Source organism: Acanthochromis polyacanthus, chromosome 12 (assembly GCF_021347895.1).
Source record: "Acanthochromis polyacanthus isolate Apoly-LR-REF ecotype Palm Island chromosome 12, KAUST_Apoly_ChrSc, whole genome shotgun sequence".
Lineage (NCBI taxonomy): Eukaryota > Metazoa > Chordata > Actinopteri > Pomacentridae > Acanthochromis > Acanthochromis polyacanthus.
The window spans coordinates 24,062,079-24,081,697 of NC_067124.1; the positions used below are offsets into that span (position 1 = coordinate 24,062,079).

At 36.3% G+C, this 19,619-nt stretch overlaps 2 protein-coding genes across 2 annotated transcripts in view; one reads left to right on the forward strand and one right to left on the reverse strand.

Annotated features, from left to right (window-relative positions):
* Positions 1–12,420: 12,420 nt before the first annotated feature.
* On the reverse strand, positions 12,421–17,001 carry dctn3 (dynactin 3 (p22)). Its single transcript, XM_022206921.2, has 7 exons — positions 16,833–17,001; positions 15,159–15,243; positions 14,672–14,758; positions 14,353–14,436; positions 14,008–14,066; positions 13,865–13,924; positions 12,421–13,229 (listed from the first exon to the last, which is right to left on the reverse strand). The coding sequence occupies exons 1-7, from the start codon at positions 16,932–16,934 to the stop codon at positions 13,143–13,145; spliced, it is 564 nt and encodes a 187-aa protein (XP_022062613.1). The 5' UTR covers positions 16,935–17,001; the 3' UTR covers positions 12,421–13,142.
* A 38-nt stretch (positions 17,002–17,039) lies between these two features.
* atg5 (ATG5 autophagy related 5 homolog (S. cerevisiae)) overlaps positions 17,040–19,619 on the forward strand; it is a 34,075-nt gene continuing 31,495 nt past the window's right edge. The window contains exons 1-4 of the mRNA XM_022215100.2: positions 17,040–17,322; positions 17,503–17,546; positions 17,760–17,950; positions 19,285–19,412. Of these exons, the coding sequence (XP_022070792.1) occupies positions 17,843–17,950; positions 19,285–19,412 (236 nt within the window). The 5' untranslated portion in view covers positions 17,040–17,322; positions 17,503–17,546; positions 17,760–17,842. The remainder of the gene's footprint in view (positions 17,323–17,502; positions 17,547–17,759; positions 17,951–19,284; positions 19,413–19,619) is intronic.

Here is a 19,619-nt window from a genome sequence, read left to right on the forward strand (position 1 = left end):
AGCTTCAGCAGAAGTCACATCTTTAATTTCTGGCTTTTGAAAGTGTAAAAAGTACAACAGTTTCAAAGGAGTGAGTTACTGGGGCCCATGAATACATACACACGTGGACAAAATTGTTGGTACCCCTCAGTTAAAGAAGGAAAAACCCACAATTCTCACTGAAATCACTTGAAACTCACAAAATTAACAGTAAATAAAAATTGATTGAAAATTAAATAATCAAAAACAGCCATTACTTTTGAATTGTTGGTTAACATAATTATTTAAAAAAACAAACTAATGAAACAGGCCTGGACAAAAATGATGGTACCTCTATAAAAGATTGAAAACTATTTGACCAGAGTGACATGATTAACTCAGGTGTGTCATTTAATTGACATCACAGGTGTTTCCAAACTCATAATCAGTCAGTCTGCCTATTTAAAGGGAGACAAGTAGTCACCCTGCTGTTTGGTGAAAAGGTGTGTACCACACTGAACATGGACAACAGAAAGCGAAGGAGAGAATTGTCCCAGGACATCCGAAAAAAAATGATAGACAAACATCTTAAAGGTAAAGGCTATAAGACCATCTCTAAACAGCTTGAAGTTCCTGTGACAACAGTGGCTCATATTATTCAGAAGTTCAAGACCCACGGGACAGTAGCCAACCTCCCTGGACGTGGCCGCAAGAGGAAAATTGATGACAAATTGAAGAGACGGATCGTTCGAATTGTATCCAAAGAGCCCAGAGCAACCTCCAAAGAAATTAAAGGTGAACTCCAAGGCCAAGGTACATCAGTGTCAGATCGCACCATTTGTCATTGTTTGAGCCAAAGTGGACTTCATGGGAGACGACCAAGGAGGACACCACTGCTGAAAAAAACTCATAAAAAAGCGAGACTGGAATTTGCAAAAATGCATGTTGACAAGCCACAAAGCTTCTGGGAGAATGTCCTTTGGACAGATGAGACCAAACTGGAGCTTTTTGGTAAGGCACATCAACTCTATGTTCATAGACTCAAAAACCAAGCATACGAAGAAAAGAACACTGTCCCTACGGTGAAACATGGAGGAGGCTCAGTAATGTTTTGGGGCTGCTTTGCTGCATCTGGCACAGGGTGTCTTGAAAGTGTGCAAGGTACGATGAAATCTGAAGACTATCAAGGCATTCTGGAGAGAAATGTGCTGCCTAGTGTCAGAAAGCTTGGTCTCAGTCGCAGGTCATGGGTCTTCCAACAGGACAACGATCCAAAACACACAGCCAAAAACACCCAAGAATGGCTGAGAGAAAAGCGTTGGACTATTCTAAAGTGGCCTTCTATGAGCCCAGATCTGAATCCCATTGAACATATGTGGAAGGAGCTGAAACATGCCATTTGGAGAAGACACCCATCAAACCTGAGACAACTGGAGCTGTTTGCTCATGAGGAGTGGGCCAAAATACCTGTTGACAGCTGCAGAACGCTCATTGACAAATACAGAAATCGTTTAATTGCAGTGATTGCCTCAAAAGGTTGTGCAACAAAATATTAAGTTATGGGTACCATCATTTTTGTCCAGCCCTATTTCATTAGTTTGTTTTTTTAAATAATTATGTTAATCAACAATTCAAAAGTGATGGCTGATTTTGATTATTTAATTTTCAATAAATTTTTATTTATTGTTACTTTTGTGAGTTTCAAGTGATTTCAGTGAGAATTGTGGGTTTTTCCTTCTTTAACTGAGGGGTACCAACAATTTTGTCCACGTGTGTATATTATGTTGGTATATTAGTAGGAAATATGGAGACTATGCTGATGTTAGAGGCTTTAAAAAATTGTGATATGTGAACCAAAGTATATTTCTAAAAATTAAAGAAAGACTTTTCTGGTCCCACAATACCACCCTCACTTGAAAACTTTTCCCATTTCCAGGGACCAACAATAATAATATTGATAATATTAGTAATATTGATATTGAACCCTAAATATGGCTTCCCACTGAAGATGTCTGTTTACTCTTTTTTTTATTATTTAAATGAGAGCATTTCAGAGGTGTGATCTCCCAGGTCTCCTTTAAGGTTTTATTGTATGATTTTTTTTATATCTACTTTCTAAATTATCAATTTAGAGAAAATTTGCTGGGTTGCTTAAGATCACAGCGAGATGCTGCTTTCTGTGAGTATCCATGTTTTCAATCCAAATAAAATGGATTTTAATAATACCAATAATTTTTTCTTTTCTTTTTTTACTGAAATTACTTGTCTGTGAATTTCACTGAAGTGGTGTATATAATTTGAAATCATATTTTCAAAATGAGTCAAACAATAATGTCAAATGAGACGAAACTGCAAGAGAAGTGTGACACTTATCGCAACGTTGTCTGGTGCAGACTCAAATGTGTGTGTCTCTCATCCTGCTCAAGGAATCATCTTTTCAATAGACAATCTTTGTCATGCGTAATCAGTTGATTCTTTGCCTGTGACATCACTAGACCCGCCTTTAGTGTGAAGGGGAGAAACTCACAACCATCTACCTGAACTTACCCATTTTTATTATGACCCTTAATCTTGAGGTGATTGAAGCTAATATGAGAATGAACGTTGATGAGTTTTAGCTCAGTCTGGTCTGGTGAGTGTCGTGTGCTGCTGCATTTTTGCCAGTCACTGAACTACCTCCTCCTTTTGTTTCTCACATTAGTAAACTGATAAGGGTTGAACAGAACATGCAGATATCTCCAGAAAGGGTTCATTAAAGTGTGATAGGACGACATGTTGGTGAAATCTGAACTAGATGAGAGAGGGCCTGTTTTAAGTCTTGCATGGGGATAAAGTTCATTGTAGTGAAAGTTAGAATAATTTACACTCCAATAAGGAGGTGAGGTTTTAATGCAACACAGATGTAAGACATTTTGGATGTGGAGTGAAGGCAGTATAATCCATTTATTTTTTAGCTGTAAAAACCGTATCACTTGAATGTACATATAGACAAGACTAAAATCATTTAATTAATTAGTTTTAACGCAATTCGGTTTGTTTAACGTGACTTAAACTTTACTCCTGTGTGTTTCATCCCAAACCAGTCATTTCAAGCAGTGGTTTAACTCCCTTTTTTGCCAAAGGTATGCATACTTGTATTTCTTCTTCATAGATCATACATGTATATAACCAAAGGTTTTTGCAGATCTGTTTAATAAAGGTAAAACAATCCTGTAACTCGCAAAAAGAAAAGAAGCAGAAATCAGAGGCAAGTCTGAATTATTAAACCGAATATTGCAAATCACACATTTCTGTTTTTTCTGTTCCAGCCCCATCCAATTTATGTCCGGCTGAGATCTCTAGGTTGCTCACTACTGGTTTCCACATCAGGCTGGGGTGCATTTTATTTACATCTGCAGGCACCTTTAAATGTTTTATTCAAGGCATTGTTCCTTGAAAAAAACAAAAAACGAAGCACATTTTCACAAAAAGTTAAATTTCTTGTAAATTATGGGAACTTTAGTTCACTTCACATCATTTTAAAAGAACAAGTGAGGGCTTAGAAAGTTTAAATGACCTGTGTTTGCAGCATGTCCTGTACAGATCTCATTTGACTCCTACAAGATGAGGAGACCAAGTTAAAACTTCATCTGTTCACACTCCTACCGACGTGACCTCTTAATTTGACTATTGTATCACACACTCTTCTGTATCAATGGACAGAACCATTTATATGTCTTTATCTTCCCTGACTCTCTGTTGACCGTTTATGTCATCCATATCTGTAGGCACTTCCAAGTAAAAGAATTTAAATGTCCTTATCTTTCATTGTGCTTATCAGGGTAAGCCTGGATAGGCACAATAAAGTAATTTGAAATTAGGTATTAAAGTTGTATTGGAACAATATAATCAATGTCATTCACTTTATGTGCCAGTAGGTTTTATTGCTGTGACTGATCTGGTGTTTCTGTAGTATTTAGTGTACAACATACAACTTGGTAATAGCCCAGATAAAATTTGCCTCTTTTTACTTTGTCACAGATCGTTCAGGATGCTGCACTGTACTGCAAAACTGACCACAGCTTCAACTTTCAAGAAATGTTCAAGAAAAAAGGCCTCCAAAATGATGCAGAGATAGACGGCATTCCACATGTGGCCTTTCCTCGGATAATATGAGGCTTTATTTGAAATTTAAAAAACAGATATGTTGGCATTTAATGGTGTTAGTGTGTAAGAAATTATTCAAATTCTAGACTTGGTTTTGCTCTTCAAATATAACAAACAGTAAATATGACCATTTTTGTCTCCATGATATTACAGTACAATACAAACATGACTGCAGTAGAAACACAGCTGGTGAGTGAGTCTGTACACTGATCAACATTCACAAACATCCCTGATGTCTCATACAATATGTGGGGATTATGAGTAAATGGGGTTTCAGTGTCTGACTCACAACACAAGCTGCACTGACTGCTGCCCTTGTTACACAATCTGCAATTCATGTTTTCAGCTAAACAAGTAAAGCAGTTTTAGTTGTTGTAGATTAAAACTGTATGTGTGTTATTTTTCTGTATCCTTTTTAGCTATGTATGTGCTTCATTTTTTTATTGTAGAATTGACAAAGTTAATTCTGACTTGCATCCAAAGCTTTCGGTATAAGTATAATTCTGAAATAAAAATGTTGAAAAATCCCTAAATGATGCGATGCTTCCTCACAAAGAAGTCCTTGCGTGTCACCGTGCAGAACAGAAATGAAATCATCAGAAAACACGGACATGTCAGTGCCAGCTAGATGATCAGATAAATGGCTGTAGTGGGTCAGTGCAGAAGGAGTGTTCTACTTAGATTAGACAGCACAAGTTCAGAAGAAGTTCTTTACTTTTTGACTGTTTGCAAGACATTATCGCTTCTTGCATGCAAATTACTGCAGAAGTGTGTGAACACTGCCAAGTTTCACTTTATTCTAAAATACCTTTTCCAGGACCTCAAAAAAAACCTGACATAGAAATGTGTGGTTTGCAGTGTTCTACTGTGTCCTGTAAAGTTCTGATTTGAATACTAGAAAAAGGGAAGTTTAACTGAAACTTTATCTGAGCAGTGCCTCAATACAGTTATTAAAGCGAGCTCCTGATTTGGCTGTTATACACCAAATCTTTATAGAATCAAGAAAGATTTTTGCATATTTAACTATACAATGACTTCTATATCAAAGGTAGTTCATATACATCTTTACCTTATGAGACTGTCTGCAGAGGTGCATTTCTGTTCCAAGTTTTTCGCACAATGCTTTCCATCATAATACTACCTTAATAAAAAGAAAAGACAAAATTGAAATAGCCTGATCACTCATAACACACTTCTGAAAGATGCATTTATCTTTTTTACCAGCCATAAAGTGGAGTTGTCCGAAGTGTAATATGGATTATCTGGAAATTAAACCTTGAATCCATGGCTCCATCTTAAACTTAAACAGAGATGCTTCATCCAAACCCTATTAAGACTGAAACAGTGAGCTTAACCCTGACTTAAGGAGGCTTTTCTTGTGCTTGATATGCAATTTCGGTTAAACCTTTCAGAAGGCACTTTGTTTTGTTGTGGAAAAACAGAAAAATTTGGAATGCTTTACATGTTGCTTTACTTTTAGAAGTCTTTCAGAAGTTGTCTTACAACAAAAAAATCACCCCAATGCGGGCACTAACACCAGTTGAGCCTGACAGTTGTGACCAACAGAAGAGTTATTATTGTGAACATGAGTTACTGTTAGTTGGAAACAGGTTATTACACATAAAAACGGTTTGCTCAGCCAAGCTTTCTGCAAGTGTAAGAGTTAAGTTTTATCTTTTCATCCTAAGTTGAATCATTTACATATGTATAGGGGACAGATATGGACGGAAATGAGTTAAACAAATCAGGTGTATTGTTCTTCAACTGTATCACTGATAAAGGTGAGACTTCTCAAACAGCTCTCTTGACAAGGGTTTTTACAGTAGCACACTTAGTCAAATGAGCTCCTAATTTGACTGTTGAGCAGCAGTGACTTCTGCATTATGATTGTCTTTGTCAGTTGAGATTATGACATTTCCAACTGAAAGAACCAAAGTGTCTGTATTATCCATAATAACATTTGTAATTGACATTTGTGTTCATCAAGGTGAGTCATTAAACACAGCAGAGTACTTTGAAGCTGGTAGGATTTTTTGGAATTAAACTTGGAACGTTCTGGTTGGAGTCAAGCTTCACTGTGGACTTTATACCACCCTGCTCCTTATTGTAATGATAGCAGGCGTAAGCTTCTAACGCACAAAGCCAATTAAGGGGTATTACTGTTGTCTTGTTGGCAGAATTAAGTTTGCAGTCAGTAAAATGGTACAGTCTCATGTCTGCAGGTCTCTCTTCATAGTTTAAAAAATGCACACTAAATTTGACTCATCGGACCACAATGCAAAAAGTTAGCTCTCCAAAACAGGAAAATATATCACTTTTTACTTAAAATAGGCAGAACAACTTGCCACAGAACCAGAAAGTTTCATTTGCAAAATATTTTTTTAAGCAAGTAAAAATATATCTTTTGAAAAAACACATACATATGTTAAACCTGGTATGGCAAGGCTTGAAACTAGTACATGAGTCTCAATACAAAAACAACAACAACAAAGAAACCTACAAATAATTTTTTCAACTTGTAGGACATGTCCTTAAGGACAAAAATGTCCTCACAGGGACATGAGGGTCAAGGATCCAGTGTTTAACTACTAATTTATGCAAAAGTTTACATCATTCTTTTCAATTTTTCAAACTTCTAAGGAAATTATGTTCAGCTAACAAAATACATTAAGTTGAGGTAATTAGTTTTTCCACTGCAAGTAAAGGTATTGTTAATTACCACTTATCTAAACATTGGTAGCATAAACACAAGTTTTTAGTTGAGTTGATTATTCATAAAAAAAAATACATTGTTCCAACCTGTGTGTCCATGTAATTTAAAATACATTATTTGAGTGTTCTGTACTCAGTAACTACAATTGTACAAGTTTTTGAGTTGGCAAAACCTAAGCTGCTCCAATGTTGAATAGGTAGGGAAAGGCATTTCCCCTGATATTAACATGAAGAAAAAATGAGTTATCAAGCCAATTTCATGTTAATTCATCTTCAACTTGTAAATCAACACAGAAATCTGAATTTATGTTACACACAATATTAAATTGGTGCAGTTGCCAACATGCTTATGTCAATCTAACTCATCAAAATACTGTTTACAACTTAAAGGCTTTACTTAAATCAGCTAATTAAAAATGTTATCGTGCAGTTATGCATTAATTAGGTGGTGGGAATTGGTCTCTTGAATTACTTTTCATAGCGTTTTGAAATCGTCTTGAATGAGGACATTTCCTTAAACCTTCTTATGATGACCAACAAACACTCTTCCTGTTTCTTAAAGGTTATCTGATTGACTCTTGTATCAGTTGAAACATATAGTTCTGTTATTGGGACTTTATTAGGTACTGTCTTTTAACCATATAGTATTTTGTCCACAGGAATACACAGGTGCTGTGGTATGGTGTAAGACTGAGAACACAAGTATATTCTATTTGGTCATTATTAGCTCGAAATGTGTAAAGAGATAAAAAGGATCATTCAAATGAGCGTGAGCAGCCGCATGGGCTGGACACAGAAACGATATCATCAGGCTCAGAATTGTATATAAGCAGATGCTCTGCTGTGCTCCAACAGGCTTCCACCATCTCACTGAAGAAGGTAAGACCTGTAGATAATTATCTTCTATGTGGTCCTTTTCTGAGACTCTTGCTAATGAATTATGATGTATTTTCATACAACAGATGCAGGATAAAATCTTGGAAGTTGTTTCCATGCACTAAATTGTAAATGATGACAAAAAGATAAAATTGCTTGATAAATTGTGTAATAATATTTTCGAATTTTATGTGATCATCTTATTGAAGGAGGTGTTCATAATGCTTCAAATGTGAAAATGTGTTTACTTTTAGGGTATAAATCGACTCATTTCCTCTGCATCCAGTTACCATCTCCTCAGTACCTCGGTAAGTCATCATTTAAATTCTTTGTCCTCCTTTAAATCCAATTCATTGCTTGGATCCAGCATAAAAATTGTTAAAATCCAAGGGAACGCCTTGATATTTTAGGTTGGTGATGATGACACAGTTGTGATTTACTGAATCTGTCACTTTAACGTTAAATGTGTTCCTCCTGATACTGTCCTATGTCTGAATTCCAAAATGTAGCTTCTTTGTATTCAACTTTTCTTAATTTATGGTAGTTTTCTTCCTTCCTCACAAAAAAATAAAAACATTGTGGTGTTATTAATTTAAATGTTCTCTCTTTGCCATGTCAGGTTTTCAATCTGGAAAAAATGAGGAACCTCGTCGTGATTGTGATTCTGCAGCTGATCCTCACAATAGCAGAGACTAAGGAGGATGTACGTTAGTGTATTTATTTATTTATCAGTAATATTTAAATGCACAATGTTATTACTCCAACCTTGTATTTTTACATTTTATGACTGCGAGGGAAAGCTGCATGCTATTTAGTTTTAAGACTTCAAACATTTGTGTTAGTTGAGGAACTTTGCTTTGGCATGTTAGGCCTAAAACTATTGTTACAACAAACAATTTATGGACAATATTTTCCATGAATTGATAATAACATATCTTTAAAATGGCAAAAAATATGAACAGTTTCAGTTTCAAGTTACCAAAGATCTGCCCAATATTGTTAGAAAAAAATAGAAAAAAATGAACAAATTGATTGTTCCGGAATTAAAGACAATGAAATTAACTGGACATATTCATAAAATAAGCAATTTATTTACTGATTAAAAAAGAGTAGAAGTAGCATAATATTACACTCAAATGTTGTGAAAGAACAAATGATCTTTTATTTAAAAAAATACAGATTTTTGATGTGGGTATTGTTTATAGATTTGGTCTCATTTTTTACAGTTAACATTTGAAAAAAAAATGTTCTCTGATTTTGCTGGATGTTATCTGCAGTTCAACAAAACAGGGATATTTTACTGTAAAATAGCAGAAAATTACAGTTAAAAACTGTTCATCTTTTACACTGTCAAGTTAGTTTGTAGGCTAAGTTGATGCTGATCTATGAACTTATTCTGGACTTTAACCTCTAAATGTTTTCTATGAAAGCTATTCAAAATCAATTCATGTTTCTAGCTATCAACTTCAATATTCCATAATACTGTGCTGTATAATAATCTATAGCGACTGAAAGTAACTAACCTCAATAACATAAATTACGTTGTTGTGTCTGGCAGCTGAATGGTAAGCATGCATGTCTGTTTTCTTTCATTCACAGTTCGAATTCGGAGACATGATTACTCATAACAGAATTTGCTATGATCATTATGCTATTTACGTGGGTCCTGAAAAAATATTTGAAAAGCAAAATGCTGGAGAAGACATATTTCATTTCACACGTAAGTGTTATTTGAGCTGAAAATGGAAGTACACAATTTATACTGACAGTCAGTAAGAACAGTAAAAATGATGGGAGATGATTCATTGGCAAAGCTAGAAAACCATACAATATACTTTGGTAAAACTAACACTTATGTCTGTTATTTTTTCCACATAGTTGTAATACCGTAATATGATTTGCCGGTCCAGAGATCAAACCGACAACTTGACTGTTTCAAATAAAATGGTATTAAACTGTAGGAAGGCTTAATTTTTAACTGACACATTCAGTTTTGTAAGCAGTAGCTCCCATCTGCTTCAGTTTTACAGCTAAGCTAGGCTAAACGTACTCTGGCCCTGTTCTGTTAAAGAGCATGTTTATTGTAGGTTTTTTTTAATGACATAACTTAAGAAAATACCACTTAAACAGGAAGAAGACAACAGAAGATGTGTGCTATTTTCATAATTTTTATTTTCACATCCATGACAGGTGACACACAAACAAATCGTTTTGACTGTGTTTTTGGTCAACGAATCCCAGGAAGGACATACATGATAAACAACTACCTTGATGGAGAGTTGCAAGTAGGAGAGCGACAAGAAATGATTAATCGAATCCAAGAAAAGCATAGAAACTGTTCACAGTACAATCTCGTGTCAAACAACTGTGAACACCTTGCGACCTATGTGCGCTATGGAAGGTCACGTTGTAATCAGGTACGTTGCAAACGCTCCCATCTGTTTGCTACAAGCAGTTCTTTTCTAAGATGTGTAGGAACAACAGTAAAGTGATAAGTTGAATTTGCTGCTATTTTACATACTAAATCTGACGAAATTTGGCAAAAGATGTCAAAACAGGGAAGTTGTTTTGCACTTGCTCAAATATGTGAAAACTGTAAAATTTCAAAGAATACAGAAGGACACTGGAGAGCACAGTCTGGAGTCTTCCATTTAAAATCAGAGAAACACGTAGTTTTTTTCTTGACTTGCAATATATTTAACTAATTTAAACCTGTTGGTTACGACAATAACATGTATTCAGCAACAGTAAATACAGAAACAGCAACAATAATGCAACATGATCCTATTGCACTGTTTTATAAAAGTAGCATTGCCTTGTTCAACATGTAGCTTGGTAACAGGCCTGGACTTGCGTCTGTATAGTAAAATTTTGTTTCTTTCTTTTTCACAGCCTGGGCAGCCTGGTGCAACATTCTGCCAACTTCGGGACATCTTCAGAAGGCCTTCCACTTAAAAAGTGTTTTTCCCAATCTGCCAGCCTGTTGCCTTCCCTCATAAATTGAGGCCTTGCTTGAAATAAAACAAGTGGGAAAAAAAGTCTGGTTTTTTTTAGTGGTAGTATATCAGAAAATGATTAAAATTCTAGACTAGGTGAAAACAGTTAAGATAACATTATCCATCTACATACCACAAAATATACAGTGCAAATTACCCACATACGTAACAGTAGAAAAGCAGCTGTTACATGAATTTTAGGCATTGGTCAACATTCACCAACATTCTGATATTTGTATCCATTTTATTGTAAGCAAATCCTTACAAATTACATGCTAGCATGTGGGAATATTTGGCATTTGTACTTAATGAGACGATTCACTGATGGCTAAAAACTGACTTAACTTTGTGTGTTTCAACTTTTTTTTTTAGCTGTAAAGATGCAGCATTTTTCAAATGCAGAAAATTTTGACTGAAAAGCAGAAACCAAAAAAACAACAACTGCTTAATAAATGCAAAATTAGCCAGATGAATTGTCCATTCATTAATCATTTGAGGACTTATGTAAAGCAGTAAAATCTTGATATATCATCCTATGATCGTGTGCTACTCTTACAGTCCAAATTGTCAAGAAAATGTATAAAGTTAGTGCAAGTTTCAGTTTTGGATAGAACTGTAAGAAAACTGATGTAATTCATTAATAATGAAAACAATATTTTACTTAAGGACCTTAAATAAAAGCTGAAAGTCTACGTTTCAATCACATTTTGGTTGCTTCATTAAATATTCATTGTGGTAATGTCCAGAGACAAAATTACAAATCTATATCAGTGTGCACTGTGTCAGTATATATTCATTGAACAAAATCCAGTTCATTTCCTTGAGGTGGTGAACAGTTGGTCCTTTTGAGAAATTGTTGGCTAAAAATGAATGAAAACCAAACATTGAATGGTATTGAGACGTAAAGGTTTCTGATGAAGTGCAATCTTGTATGATTAGATAAAAAGGAATGTTTTTTATTTGTACATACTAGAGTACTTTAAAAAGTTCTCTGTCTCATCCAGAAACATTTTGGGGCTTACCTGTACACTACAAAGCCTTGTATCACTGTCTACAAAAACTCAAATGCTTAAAGCAGTCAGAGAAAAAACTGTTTGGAAGGCACAATGAAGCTTGGATATCAGTGAACTGAAGTCAAAGGAGACTATGTTAAAAGTAGCACAAGAACAATCATTTTCCTGTGACATTTGAGAATTTTTTAAAGTACTCTTGTACACTATGTGCACACACATCTTTCAGTAGGGGGTTTGAATAATGAATCTTGGCCCTGCTCTTGTGAGAGTTGAGTTCACAGTCCTACCGTCTTGACAGCTTTTACTAATAAATGAAGCTAAAGTATTTTGTGAGAGTCACATCAGAATTGTGGAACAGCTGACAAAGCCGTAAACCTTTTCATAATGAACTGGTGGCCAGGATGGTAACTTGTTTTTCCAAGCAGTTTAATGCAGGACATGATCTAAACATGTAGCTACATACAGATTTAGCACCAAAAACTATGACACAGACTTCTTTTTTATTAACTTGTGTCACACTTTCTAAAATAATATTTAAGAAGTGAGCATAAGGACTTAAGTGTTGTGCACAGACATTGGAAATGTATGGAAAATGAGTTGTAATCTCTTAAAAACCAGTAAACCACCTGCATTAAAGCACGCAGACATCCTTTAATGTGTCTGCAGCTAAACAACATATTTCACCTCATAGGAAAACAGCTTACATAACAGACAGCAAATTGTTTTCAAAGAAAAAAGTCATTTATTGTATTAACCATTGTCATTCTGTATCATGAATAATACATATTTAACATTTCAAAACCAGAATACTGAAAAGAGTACTGAAGCTAATTTAAAGTTTTACAAACCATGTCACGAAGCATTCAGAGGGGAAATCTAAAGCCATGAAGAAGACGTGTTTCAGAAAAGATGATGTGTGTGTGTGAGGGAACAGCAGAACAATTCTTGTGACCAGTTTGCAGAGGGGAGGCATTACAAGTCAGGTCAATGTGAAAGCATAAAAAGCTCTATTGTCTGACAATAAATAACAGCAGCAACTCCACAGCTGTCTGAGCTACAAGTCAGGTGATGGGAGCACATTATTCCAGATGATGGAAAAAAGATCAGACTGGGTTAAAATCAGTGGTAGCATTACTCAGTGTTTGGGCGCCACAACCAGCGGCTGGAACAAAGAACATTTTTAAGTTCACTCCTGAAATTTTTGAAGGCCTCTTAAAGGCAGTTAAAGGTACCAATGTCTTATAACCTGATTGAGTTAAATAGTGACAAATTAATTAGCAGTAAAAACAGAGAAATGTTGTGATGCTTGTGTCTCTTTTTGTTGAATTAGTGGAGAAGAACAAGCTACATATGTAACACGTCTGATCAAAAGCTCCCACCATAGTGCAGTCTTCTGCATCATCACCATCACTGGACAGGTGTGTGTGTGTTCTGACAGCAACTACTCCACAGGTCGGATTCCTTTGGCCTCCTCCATCTTCCTCAGAGTCTCGTCCCATTGAGTGAACTGCTTGGATAGCAGGAACATCTGCCAATCAGAAGCCAGGTGTCAGTGGGTGGAGCTTTGTCCCGACAGCAATTTATGTTGTTAAAAGATCAGTAGAAGGTATTTAGAAGCAAGATCCATTTGCAAAAGTCGAATGCAGTTTTAATGTAAGAATGAGGCCTTTATATCTGCATAGGGAGTACGTCCTATGGCACAGGGATTGCCAAGTTTTGCTGCCATGTTTCCACTATAATCCAGAATAAAACCAAACACTAGCTCCATTTCGCATTTTCAATTTTAAGTGGCAGCCATTGTAGATTCTCTAATGTGCGCAAAAAGGGAGAGCTATATTCAATTGGTTACAATTTGCAACCAAATCACTAGATGACACTAGATTCCTACACAATAGACCTTTATGAGGTCATAAAAATACCACATCTAAATTTCTCTCTGATTTTCCCTCTGAACATAAAATCACTGAACTGTTTTGATGATTGATTATTCAAGTATTTATGTATCATTTTTCTGTCTTTTTCATCCGATAGATAAGACAATTTGTAATGGCCAAAAGTAATATTCCTATAGCTGTTTAACAGTTGACATATCTGTCGTGGTCATTTTTTTTCAACTGACACTAAAAAAAAAAAAGAAATGGGCTTTTAAAAACAAAGGTGTACCATCTTGTTGTATTCCTCAAAAAGCTTTTTCACTTCCACTGATTGAGCCTCAGTTTGGTCCTGGAAAACAAATGCACATAATAAACAAAAGCAAACAAGAGAGAGACACAAAGCGATGCAGAAAGACAAGGTAAAGATGGTACCTGTTCTTTGATGTGAATCTGGGACAGACGCTGCAACTTGGTGGCGTGTTCGGGTACATCTGTGATACACATGCAAACACACACACGACAAAGCCATACTTATCACAGACTTGATATAATATAGAGGGATTTAAAAACAAGAACTAAAGCTAGGAGTAGAGCTGCAGAAAAAAAACACTAATCCAATGTTTGATGTCCAATTAATATAGGAAAAAATATAAAGGCTATCAAACAGATAAGCGCGTAAGCATGAGATCTTTCCTCCTTTGCTGCCAAAGGTTAAAAAGTACAGGACAGATGGTGCTTTGCCCTTCATTTGGATGTGTCACACAAGGTAAAACTTACCTCTGATGTAGGTGCTGTCCAACAGTGGCTGCAGGCTGTTCACTTGTTCCAGCAAAGCAGCCTGAGAAAGCAAGAAGTCCTCCTCTGTGCAGAATAAGGCACACGATAAGATGTGAGTACACAGACAATTGTCTTCTATGGTACAAAACTTTCTCATTATACAACATAATGACACAGAACTTATGGTATCAAATATTAGACTTTTAAATGCTATTCGGCTTCATGTAAAGAAAGAAAAATACAAATACAGATGCATTTTATTGCATCTGTAAAAAAATGTTACTTTTATGATTTTTCACATTGTGTTTTCGGTTCGTACCAGCAAGGATGAACTCCAGCTTCATGGCATCAGGTACAGTGATGTGGTCGGTAAACTGGGGGTCCAGGTACTTCACCAGGTCCTCAACTACACAACAACAATGAAAATAATTAAAACTCAACAATCTAAAATCTAACAACAGAAAAAAAAAAAATCCTGCAACCCTTCCTGTGTCTTGTTAATATCTTGCCACCAAACTTTACAGGACTTTAGGCATCTAGTGTCAACAGGTTGATGTTAATATTAGGGGCATCCTTGAATTATTATATTGCTTCATAAAAATATTGGAAATATACCACATAAATGCAAAGTCTGCAGTTCACCTCCAATACTGCAGGTAAACAGTTACAGTTCACTATATGATGCATGAATGAATGTGCAATGTAAAGTAGTATACTCTTGAACTAACCTGAAAAAGAGATGCATAAAATATAAAGTTATGAGATGACTGTTAGTATAAGAACTGATACAGTAGTGTGTGACTCACTTTTCTTGTGCAGGATCTTTACTCGCTCTCTCTTGTTGGCTGTATTAGTCAGACCTGCCTGAATCCTGGCCAAAGACTCTGCACACTGCAGGACACAAGAAACCGATTAGATTTACTGGTAGCAATCAACGAGAAAATATCAGAAAAGTTGTTAAACTAGATTGCATTACTTTGAGCAGCCTTTTTGTGCAATATGTGGTACTATGCCAAACAAACACAGTCACAAAAGCACAAGCTCAAATGAAGCAGGGAGCTACAGAAGGTACCAACATGATGGAATGGTCTGATTAATTGGTTCACTTTCATCTCTGATTTTCTATGTTGCCATGATTTTAAGAAGTCTGGGTTTATTTCTCTCAATGAAATGTGAGATTTTGCAGTGTGCAGACCAAACAAAGGAATCTAGTTTTGCATACTTGCAAATAACATTTAAGGTTTCATTCTGTATAGTCAACATCACAGTTAAATAATAAATAACTGACTGTAAACTTCAGCAAACTCTAAGTACCATACAAAACACTACATAAGCAGGGCACCGTGACACTTTCTCTACCCCTGGAAAATACAAAACCAGAACACAGACCAACATCAATGTGTCTTTGTAAGTTACAAAGCGTCATGTGATGTGCTTCTCACAACACATGATAGTCTGATGAGACAACTCTTTTTATACCATTACTGTATCTTGTTCTAGTTGTTTTTCTAATATAATTAATCACTTATGGATTAATAGAAATCATTACCACACTGGGTAACATCAAATAGTCACATCAAAATATTTTCTACTCAGTATTCCACTGCACGGATCAAAATTTTAAAGTACTATTGTTTTATTGCATTTCCTAAATTAAAACTGTCAAACACAGAACAATTATAACAAAATTTGTGATTGTGCCAAGCTAAATAATTCTATAACAACTAAAAAATTATAGAAAAAAAAATCCAATGGGAAAAAAGAGCTTTTCTGCTAACACTGTCTGACATAACAAGCGGTGTGGAATGACAAAAGCATCTAAATATTGTACATCCTACAATCAGATTGTGCAAAGCAATAACAATAAATATTTTTTTAAGGTGAGACACCCTGTATCATACATCCTAAATTGCATCCTTGACAATTCGATAATTGTACAGATTCAAATCGCAATATCGATTTGAAATCTATTACTTGTTCAGTCATATCACAGCTTAATAACTTGACTAACTGGCGTTAATGACTACATAAGCTGAAACTAGCCCTAATGAATGTTTCTAACCGTTTACATATTTGACACTTTTATATTGTCGACTGCATGCCACTCAGAATACAAATATGGTCTCATAACCAAAGACTATATAAAACGGACAGCAAACCAACAAGATACTTTTAATGTAGCAATGATTAAGCTAGGTTAAAGCTAAAAAGCTAAACTAAGTAATGGCTAAACGAATAATGCAACGAGTTGGAAAATAAACTGTAACTATTGTAAGCTCAGACTGAAGTCAACGGCACTTTCTGCTCAAACCTATTCTAAAAACTCAGCATACAGTTTCTTTAAATAAAATAAAAAAAGGGCGTTCACCCACAGATAACGACACAGCTATCGTTAGCTCTGCTAAGCTAAAAAAAAAAAAATAGCTAGCTTTGGTTTTACTAACCCCGACTTATATGAACAGACATTATTATGGACGAACCTTGACAGGTTTTCCACTCTTATTTCTTCTTTCGCCGTATATACGGCTCTCCAGCGCCTGAAGACGCATTTCCAAATTATCCGTCTCCATTTTTTTATCCATTCTTGAAGCAACTGATGAACACCACTGGACAGAACCCAAACACTAGAAATATACGTACGTTGCAGGAGTCGGCGCACATTGATGACGTATTCACAACAGGGTGGAATTCCAGTGCAGGTTTTGGGGGAAATGAATCACCTGCAAAATTTTAGAACAGATTGGGCGTGCTGTGTTACTTTTAATTTAATTCACAAAGGCCTATGATATCAAACGCGCACTTAGATATATATATTTTCAGTTATTGTAGGTAAGAGCGATGTCACTAGGTGTCACTGTTTTGCACTAAATGCGGTATTTCAGCTGTTTTTCCGGTGACAGCAGGGGAATGACAACATCGGTAGATACGGCCCTTCTTCCATTCAAGCCGACTACAAAACATCGACAAAAAGTAAGGTTTACTTACATATCACCGTCTCATTCTCCCGCACAAGAAATTTATCTTTGTGGAAAATAGTTGCATACCAAGGAAGCAAGCACACTAGTTTGCCGTAAACAGTTTTTTGGTATGTTTCTGTTAGCTGTGGTAGCTTACCTAGCCCTGAAGCTAACGTCAGTTTTTGCATTGCAGCTGCGTAGTTTGACAGACGTGGAGTTAGTTTGGAAGTCTATCAGGTGAGTCGTTGCCTCTTACTGCACTGTAACTTTGTCATAACTCCACAGACAATTTACTTAAGGTATATCTGCGTCACCTACAGCTAAAATACTTGAATGAATGTGCTGTTAGCTTATGCTGCACTGCATGCTTTATTGAGGTTTTGGGGTTGGTATGATATTGAAAGTTTTCCTAACGCTTGCCTGTGTGCTCCGCTCTGTTGCTGACACCAGGAAGCTGTCTGCCTTCGGATTTAGGCGTCCGTGTTTGGAGAAATTATTCTTTATGTGCCACTGGGAGCAGCAACAGCAGCAGCATGGCAGATGACAAGGACGTGTTAAGAGACGTTTGGTTTGGCCGGATACCCGCCTGCTTTACTCTGAACCAAGATGAGGTTACTGAGAGAGAGGCTGAGCCCTACTATGTAAGTAGAACAGTTACTCTCTGAACTCACTTAGCTGCAAAAACCTGAGGCAAGACCTTGCTTTTGTTTGTATCGGCCACCATTGTTAAGAAACTCTCCTGCATGCTTCCTGGAAGCTCCTGCTGAGCCTACAGCTCTTTGACTGCCATCAGTATGTGAGGATAAATACAGAGACATTCCACATGTCATCATGTTTAGAAAAACAAGAAACCCTGTATCTCATATTATTCACCAGCAGGGTGTATATGCCTGAAAAGTTGCTCCTTCTAAGAACATCTAGTAGTTGTTATTTGCAATGCTCAGTCATTTTTCATATTATAGTTTTCTGTGTACACTTTCCATCTGTCTGGTTTTTGCCCATGCTAGTGGACGGCTGGAAAACAAATTAACTTGTCACACAAACTCTGTTACTTCTGGTCTCAACATACACAAGACCAACATGTGCTTCAAATTTGAAAGTATCTCTGCAACAACGTCCATTCTTAGATGTGGTTTTTTGTATTGCATTGAGAAGTTATTGGTTTAACAGCAGTGTCTATGCGCATGTAGTTGCTGAAGTTATGTCACATACCTGACATGCAGCACGAAAGTGTTGATGTATGTTCTGAAACTACAGCAGTTGCATAGATAAGACACAAAGACTGCAAGAACCAGTCAGCTGGGGTTGACTTTGTTATCCTATGCAATTTTTCAGCGCCAGTGATGATTGTTAATTGCATCTGTTTGCAGCTCTTTATCACTGTGAATTAAAGAATGTAAAAGCAATTCACCTATTAATAACTGCACAATAGCTGTCATTTTTGTGTGGCGAGACATGGCAAACCTTATCCTTTGTTGCTCCACATCAGGTGCAAAACACCAGCATATTACAAATTACAAACCACAACTGTAAATCAGTTTCTATGCCAGATCCACATCTACCGATGAGATGTAATGTTTTCATATGGACAAATAAAGATAGTGTAGCAAGTTCTTGCACCAGAACAAATCAATGTTTCACTTTGAGGGAGGAGTTATCGTGTATGGACTTTGGTTTTAATTTGATGAGCCATCATCTTGCCAGATATGGATGCACTATTCATCCACAAAGCGTGGTTCTGAAGAAGAAGATAGTGAATGTGTTTTAAAACATTGATTTTTTTCCCCCTTCCTTGTTGTAGTTTTCTGTGCATTTGACAGATCTGTGAAATTAGATATGAATAGACAAGGAGTTCGTCTGCTGATTTGTTAACGCCTAGAATGGCACATATGGACCAAAGTAGCTGTGCAGAACAGAGTAACAGACTGTCCTCTTTTAATATGCGCCTCTTCCTCTGTCCTGTTGACTTTGTCAGCTGCTGCTGCCCAGGGTGAGCTACCTGACACTGGTTACAGACAAGGTGAAAAAACACTTCCTCAAAGTGATGAGGGCAGAGGACGTGGAGGAGATGTGGTTCGAGTATGAAGGAACGCCACTGAAATGGTAAGAGAGTGGTTGTTAGACAAACTGATTTCGCTAGTTCTCACAGGTAGGTGAGTGTGAGTTAGTGAAGTCCTTTTAGGCTGATCCAGTCAGTCCCTCTTGCCTTTTAAAATCAGCATCATATTACTACTAGGGTTGGTGTTGTGTGCTGCATTTAAGTTCCAGCTTGAAAATGAATGTTGCTTTCTTTTCCCAAGCTTTAACAAT